An 8,638-nucleotide genomic window follows, 5' to 3' on the forward strand; every position below is an offset into this window, starting at 1 on the left:
ACCATAGACATAATCCAACTCTTCAATAAACACAAATCAAACAATATAAATTAGGCCTTTAGTTTAGAATAATGCAAAAGACTTATTAAATGTTGGTCATGCTACTTTGCTGTTTAAATCTGCTTTGAAACATATTTATCTTTCACATCTGACTTGCTATTATTCCTGCACCCTTACTGTGCAACTTGCTGATACTGCACCTGATCAACCCGGGTGTCTAATTACCCCTTGCAAGTTCTTAAGCTTGTGACACTGGTCTTTCCTTTTAGAAAGAAATATTATAGAGAATACAAACTCCCAGTTAACTATAGAAAATATAAATTTTTTTTCATTCTGAAATTTAAAACTGTATCAAATTAAAACTGTCAGTCAGTATGCAGCTACTGAATTGCTGCAATGTGTGATGGCATTTCTTTATCCTAAAACAACATTTTCTTTTCACTGGATGTTAATGTATATGCAAATTAAAACTTACACTTACATACAGTTTATATACAGCTTTGGTATGAAAGGTCTCTAGAAAAATGGAGTCAGAAGTCAAGACCAGCAATTTGGCAGTTCAGTGTCACATGGCATCTGGAGACACCAGACACTGAGAAATGCAGTTTCTTATACCTTTTGTCAGCTTTAGTGCAAAATTTATGTGATCTGTCATCACCCCTCATTACTGCTCCAACCTTTTGCATAACCCAGACTCTCAAGAGTAATTTCAAACAGTTTTCCAAGGCTTTTAAATTTACTCTATTTGCAAAGAGATGAATGGAAAAAATGAATCAGCTCAGGAAACACTCTAAAAGTAACCATAACATTCCAGCCCATAACAGAGTCCACAACTGGAACAAACTATGAGGAAAGTGCTTGCCTACAGCACAATTGCAAATGAAGTAAACATATGGCTTACAGCACACTGCAAGCTTAATTTGTTGTAAAGGACTTATTTATCTGGTTATGGGATAGCTCAAACATGTATTTGAAAGACCATAATAAAACATCTTCTGTTCCATGAAAGGAGTGGAATGACAGATTTTAATCAAATGCAGGCTATTGCTAGGATGTACCTACCATGAATGAAGCACCAAGCTGATTTTAAATGAGCGGTGTGTTGCAAACATACTAGCTAATAATGCAAAAAACTGGATCCTGAGAAGAGTGGATGATCTGAAATATTATAAAACTCACAAATACAGGAAAGCATGTATTATAGAGGGTCAAAAACCCCTAATCATATAACCAATTCAAATACCTCAACAAATTAATAGATCTATTTTTTCACTAATTTATTTTGGTTATAGTTAACATGAAATAGCGGTTTTATAGCCTTCTTGCCAGAAAAGAAGTTTGTTTTTAAAAAAAAAATTTCAAAGTATCTCCTAAAACAAGTTGGTGTATTTGAACTTAAACAAAACGTTAAAACTGAGAAAAATACATATTGTCCAAATATGTATCCAGCTAATCTGACAGAAGGCAGAAGGATATCCAAAGAGGCACCATGAACTGCTTAAGTCCCTAAGCCACCTCCTTTCTCCTGAAGGTTTGAAATCTTAACAAGCTAAATGAATAAGCAACAAATACAGATAACCTATGCAGCACAAACTGCAGAAAAAGTTTCCAGGTGTTTACCAAGGAAGCTGACAAGCTCACTATTTTAAGCAAAAAGACCTAGTAAACAAAGATACAGAAGCAGCAATCTTATGAAATAAAGTCAAGAACTTCACATAGTAATAGTGACAAAATTTTCACATACACACAGGCAAAACTTTATTGTCCTTTAACAAACACATTATTAGAAAAAAATAAAATTCAAAAGTTGCCTTTTTCCATAGTGATTACAGAAAAAATACATTTTCTATCCTTAAAGACAAATCGTATTCCAAAATGTAAGTCTTCCCACACAACTTCAGTCTATTATTAAAGACGTCTTTCTAATTGTACTTCAATATGTAAATAAATTGCAAATCACAAACATCAAGTTCATATTACACAGCAAAAAACCACTATTTGAATGAACTTCTGCAAAAACTTTCTGCAAAATTCACAGTCTCTGCAAAAACCACATCTCCTTCAGTATAGTTTGAAAAAGCGTGTGTGGTCATTTTATATTGCACTAACTTTTCTTGACACATCTGCCCAAACCTGTCATTCAGATACTATCAACTGGTTCAGAGCAACATCACAAAGACTAAAAACAGCAGTAACTTTACAATGAACCAAAAACATTAAAAAATGGGTGCCCACTGCTGTCCATAATGCAAAAAGAGAAGGTGAAAAAACTTTTTCACAATGAGAATGTGAAACTTTTCAGAACAGCAGCAGCTTTCAGCAGAAAGTAGCCCCTTTTCCTTCCCCTTCTCTGCCACACTTGGTTTTTGGTTTGCATAGAAAAGGGAATGTTTTGTCCAATTTTGATGGACTCATTTTTTGGTTTAGCTATTATACAGAAAAAAAAAAGAACACATTAAAAATCACAAAAGTTTGTGTGCTTTATGATAAAATCACATGTTAAAATACTCCACTTTCAGGTACCACACGTTTTTTTTGTTCAGGACAGACAAAATAATTCTGCATTTCAACATGTAACATATCCCCATTTCTTTTAATTGGATCCCGAAGTTCTCATTTTCTATATTCTTCCTTTAGTCTGCCTCCATGTCTTCAAGTATTCCTGTTAGACACTGTTGGCTCCTCCTTACTGCACACCTTCAGACAGCTTCCTCTTAAGTACCCAATATTGTTTATCCCATCCACTAAGGCAACTCAGATTTGCTTTTAAAGACTGCCACAACAGTTTCTCCAAGACCGCATAAGCATGCTTATTATTCACCCACGGAACAAAACCCCATCTTAATGGAAACAAGTTCCCTGGGAACAGATGCACAGCTATGAAACAACTCATCAGGTTTCCATTTCAGTCTCTGCAGTATCAGTCCTTGCAGCAGTTTTGGCACCCGATGGAGTCTCTTCATCTAGGTTCTGAATATCAGACAAATCAATAGCAGGCAGTGGGGCTCTCCAGTACAGGAATGAGTTATATTGACAGAATTCCTCTTCTTGCTTTGAAAAGAGACAAATAAACAAAAAGTTAACAAAACATTAATGTCTATACCAGCAGCAGAAAATAATAAAAAGAAACTTTTTATATGAGAAACTGAAACTAGGAAGAGTTACTCAGCTATTACATATTAACAACTACTTTATGATTCTTAACTAGATCATGATTTACTTCTGCCTTTTCTAATACTCATGCAAAGCATTATGTAACAGCTTCCATATTCCACACATTTATTCAGCTTACGACTTTTGCACAGAAAAAAAGGTGTAAAACTTGTGCAATTATTGGACCTTGCATACAAAAATGGCTCACTGCTTCTTCTTCTTGTAATAGCATTCAATTTTCATGCACATTTAGAAACTGGTATTCAAAAGAATGTATTTAGCTACCTAACAGCAACTCAAAGGGATGATACACGCAGGATAAAGAAAGCATTTTAAACAACATTCTATTTCCTCTTTTCTGTATCCAAATTTTGTATTCAAGAGAGGAAAGCTTAAGAATCACAGAATATTCTGAGCTGGAAGGGACTCTTAAGGATCAGCAACTGCAGCTCTTAAATGAATACCTCATATGGGGAGCAAACCCACAACACCTTGGCATTATGAGCACAATGTTCCAACCTACCTAATTAGATAATATCTCAAAAAATCTTGGAGAAACAAACACACTCTCATCTACTAATTTAATATGGCATCACAATTTGAATTGCTTTTTAAATGTCTATGAGAAAGTGCAGTGCCTGTTTATAGACATGTCACAGTTATCAACAATGGCTAAGCTGTACATGCTCTTATGGACATGATACATCTAGGCAGAGGAATGAATTAAGTGATTCCTTAGGTCATGAGCATGTATTTTCTTCCGGTACCTAAAAACAGTGTGTGCTGACACAAATATAAAAAAATGCATTTTCATATTATATTGGGTTTGCATTTTTTCTAACATACAGTTAGAAGTTTTAAATATGTTACTTCACTGTCTCAGCTGAAATATAAACTGAACAGAAGTATTTTTAACAAATAAACCGGTATAACTGTTTTGGTATTCCTGAGATACCAAAGTGCAGCCTGTGGGGGGTCAAAGCACCACTGCAATCTACACTGTGACTAAGCCAACATCAATGGGCCTCTACAGTGTGGCTCTTGCAAATATTAATTATTTGTCTGTTGGTTTTGCAACAAAATAAAAAAAAAGAAATCAGTAGTGAGTATCATCCCTACACTTTCTCAAATACTGAAAAATTATGCTTTCCCACTCTTCCCAGAAGAGAGAAGTACATAAAATCACCATACTTCTCATTTAGAGAATACATTTTTCTATTTGTTACCACACAGACCTCTCCTGAACTACAGTCTATTGTACCAAGCAACATCTTCCTGCTACAAAACCCCTGCATGATTTAAAACCTGTGATAATTAGGAGAGGACGAAAGGTGTAGACATTTCATAGCAGTAAGATGGTTCCTTGCCTACAGAGTACTACTAATGTGGATTTCCTCACTGGGAAAGTCTGTCTTCAGAAAACATTAAAGAACAAAAGTTCCCATTAATTGAGACCAAAACCAATTAAATTACACCATGACACAGGAACAAAAGGACTGATTATACTGAAACTGGAAGAAAGTCAAACTACAAGTAGTTGCCCATTCTTGTAAACTGGAAGTTTTGTACTGCACAGCATTAACAATCGACAAGTGTGGAAAGGATGACTTTCCAGTCTGTACTGCAGCACAGGCAATATCACTCACACAGAACTGTGCAGGGCAGGTGGCTAACAAATTATTTTAAAAAATCTCAGGCAGTGCAGTTTCAGAAACTGTCAACTAATTTTACAAATTCTCCTCTGCATTATTTGAATTCCTCTGACATTTTATTAATTTTTTTTTTTTAACTGAGAGCTAAGTACTTAAAATCAGAACCCTGATGCTTTGTATGCATAAAGTGAATGACAGCACCCTTGTTTCGAAATTATTAGAGTCTAAGAGCTCATAAACAGATACTCAATTTTGGACTAGGACTACATGCATAATTACTCTCAAAAGCTTTCAGATTTACAGATCAGCAATACTGCAGTGTGAAAATGAAAAAAAAAAAAAGTACAAAAGACAGGCACAAATGCTAAACATTCATACCTAGAAGGCAAAATAAAACACCAAACATTCACCTTCAACTAAGTAAGTTTCCACATAGATTTTGAGTAGAAATTCTATCAAGGCAGGCAACAAGGTAGGCAAGCTCAGAGATACAAAAGCCCAGTTTCTATAGACTAAGTTGCATAATATTTAAGGAGGTAGTTTTCCAACTCTAGTTGCAAAAGTATACTTTGAATTAAAATAATCTTTCTTCTCTGGCCAACTGCAATATGATGCTTTAAACTTTAACAAAAATACTGTGAAATTAACAGTATCCTGATCATACTTCTTAATGTAATGAAATACACAAGCCATAAACACCCAAGAATAATACCAACCTAGAGACTGTATTTTCAGAAAGGTTTAAAAATCATCATCAGAAATAGCATTATAAAGTATTTAAAATATACAGGTGGGACACACAAAAAACAGAAGAAATATCTCTAGCCCAAAGTGTTAATCAAGCTTTATTTTAAAACTAAAACATTTTTGTACACAATACTGTGCTGACGAGAAACAACCTGTTAAAAACATTCTACATAAAGTACTAATCTTTACTGTGTGGAAATTCAAGGGGCTTGTGGCCTTCTGATCACTGCTAAAGCTTACAAAATTATGCCAAGTAACACCAAGAGCAAGTACACCTGTGATGGGAGTCAGACTGTACTGCAGAGGCTTGTTCAATTTGTTTGATTACTACACTCGTGAATGTATGTGTTCCGTCTTCAAAACTAAAAGAAATGCTTGTGCTTAAAATGGCTGTATAATATTCATATGACACAGAATTCTTTCTAAATTTCTTCCTGCCTTAATTTTACCATCCATCATCAATAAAACCCACTAACAAATCAATCAACCAAGAAAACACAAAAAGGCAGAGCATGAAAAACAAAAGCCACTGTTTTCTTTACAGATCGTATGTGGGTGTTATACACTGAGAGGCCTCAAATTATCGAAATTAGAATCTACAACAGCCAATCAAAGCCCATCTAACCTGATCAGACTTTCTGCCACTTCCATATCACTGAGTCTAACAGTTTGGTCTTTCAAGATCCAGGTGAGAGAAAAAGTTAGTTTAATATGTACCAAACTTCTATGTTTGAAATGTGTGAAATATGATCACAATCTGCTTTGGTTGTGCAGAGTTTTTAAGTTTCTTTTTTTAATTACAATTTTCTTAGTATGTACCAAATTTTGTTTTCTGAAGTACTGTGTAAAATGCAGTCAAGGCCAAGAAGAAAAACGTATATTATTCAAAGTTAACCAGAAAAGTCGTTTCAATATACTCTAATCATTACGACACTGCTGCGCTCCCTCAGACCACTGCCTCCGCTAAATGTTTTGGTTAAAAGACAACTCTGGCATTGCCATTAAATGTCAAAACAATAAGTTAAGGAAGCTGACGCTGTAGTGGGCCTAACCCTCACCCTCACACAACAGAGGCGACCCCAGAATAACCTCTGCACGCTTCCACCGCACTGCTAGACGGGGATAAAGCTGAGCATAACCTCGGGTGAGGTGGACAGGCTGTTTTATGGCACGGAGCGGGGAGGGAGCCGGTAATGCTGGATGATACTTCTCTAGCCTCGAGGAAGACAAAAGCAAAAGGAGCTTTAGGATGCCGCGGCCAGGAGGCGCCGATGAGCCCGGGCGGCGCTGAGCGTTCCCGGCGAAAGCCCGCCAGCACCCCCGGCGGACACCCGCGTGCTGCAGACACGCTTCAGGCGCTACCGGCACCGCCCCCCGCTTCCCTCCCCGCGGACCGACTGACGCGGGCCCGTCCCGCACAGCTACCTCGGCGGCGGCGGCGGCCCGCTCTTTGCCCCGGTCACCCGCGCGTCCCTCCGCCGCCGGCGCGTCCTGGGGCGCAACAGTTCCGCCGCGCCGCCGCCGCCCGCCGCCCGCGTCCCCCGGCTGCGTACGGGGGGCGCCGGGCCCGAGCCGCTTTCCCGGCGGCGCCTCCGCCTCCTCCAGCGGGCGCTTGAGCGCGGCGGGGCCGGCGCCGCCCGGCTCTGCCCGGGGCCGCCGCTCGCCCGCGCGGGGCAGCGCCGGCTCGCGCAGCAGCCGCTTCACGGGCACGTGGCACATCAGCGGCTCCGCGCGCCGCTTGGCCATGAGGGGCCGAGCGCCGGCGGCTCCTGTGCCCCGCCAGCGCATGCGCGCCACGCTCGGCGCAGCCGCGAGGGGCGGGGCTGCCCGCCGCACTGCCTGACGGGAGGAGCGGGCTGGCAGCGTCCTCACAGCCCAACCCTCACCCCGCCGGGAAGGGAGGAGCGGGGAGCGCCCTCACAGCCCAACCATCACCCCGCCGGGAAGGGAGGAGCGGGGAGCGCCCTCACAGCCCAACCATCACCCCGCCGGGAAGGGAGGAGCGGGGAGCGCCCTCACAGCCCAACCCTCACCCCGCCGGGAAGGGAGGAGCGGGGAGCGCCTCACAGCCCGACCATCACCCCGCCGGGAAGGGAGGAGCGGGCTGGCAGCGCCCTCACAGCCCAACCCTCACCCCGCCGGGAAGGGAGGAGCGGGGAGCGCCCTCACAGCCCAACCCTCACCCCGCCGGGAAGGGAGGAGCGGGGAGCGCCTCACAGCCCGACCATCACCCCGCCGGGAAGGGAGGAGCGGGGAGCGCCCTCACAGCCCAACCCTCACCCCGCCGGGAAGGGAGGAGCGGGGAGCGCCCTCACAGCCCAACCACCACCCCGCCGGGAAGGGAGGAGCGGGGAGCGCCCTCACAGCCCAACCCTCACCCCGCCGGGAAGGGAGGAGCGGGGAGCGCCCTCATCCGGCAGTGAAGGATGGAACCAAACACGCGAGACATCAAGCCTTACAGCAAGCTTTAATATCCAAAAAACCCAGTCCATTACACGCACTTTGAACAATGGGAAGTGCACACAGCGACACGAAACTTCCTATTCTTACCATCTCTGCAACAATTTTAGAATATAACACATTAAAAAATATACAGGACGTTTTACATTTATCAAATTCCAGATAGAGAAGTTTTACACTGAGGATTATGCAGCATTTTTACACTTGTTACCATGTACAGTTAAATAGTGACCTAAAATAAACAGTCTTAGCTGACGAACACCTTGAGCATTTCCCCCTGCATATAAAACTAAATAAAACAATGATCAAATTCTATAATACACAATTATCCCTGTGCATTACAGTACAAGTGGCAAATTCTAAAAACTCTTAAATGGGACTGAAGATAAAACGCTACTAACAGCTCATTCACAAGATTATTTTGCTTCCAACTCTTAATGTGACTGTTGCAATTTAAACGCAGAATGCTCTTGAAAAATCCCCTGCATTCTCTAGATCAGAAATAAAAGCATATCACTGTATTATACCATGTGCAAAAATATTTTCGGAGAACATACAAAAATGGCACCTGTGACACCATGGAATGGTATGGGAAAAAACCACCAGAACACAGGATATTGACACTC

General features: G+C 41.2%; 1 protein-coding gene across 1 annotated transcript; it reads right to left on the reverse strand.

Annotated features, from left to right (window-relative positions):
• Window positions 1-1,729: 1,729 nt before the first annotated feature.
• CZH9orf40 (chromosome Z C9orf40 homolog) lies at window positions 1,730-7,316 on the reverse strand. Its single transcript, XM_058043728.1, has 2 exons — window positions 6,978-7,316; window positions 1,730-3,051 (listed from the first exon to the last, which is right to left on the reverse strand). Exons 1-2 carry the CDS (start codon window positions 7,296-7,298, stop codon window positions 2,893-2,895), a joined length of 480 nt encoding a protein of 159 aa, XP_057899711.1. The 5' UTR covers window positions 7,299-7,316; the 3' UTR covers window positions 1,730-2,892.
• Between the last annotated feature and the right edge of the window lie 1,322 nt (window positions 7,317-8,638).

The sequence above is a fragment of the Melospiza georgiana genome, chromosome Z (assembly GCF_028018845.1).
Source record: "Melospiza georgiana isolate bMelGeo1 chromosome Z, bMelGeo1.pri, whole genome shotgun sequence".
NCBI lineage: Eukaryota > Metazoa > Chordata > Aves > Passeriformes > Passerellidae > Melospiza > Melospiza georgiana.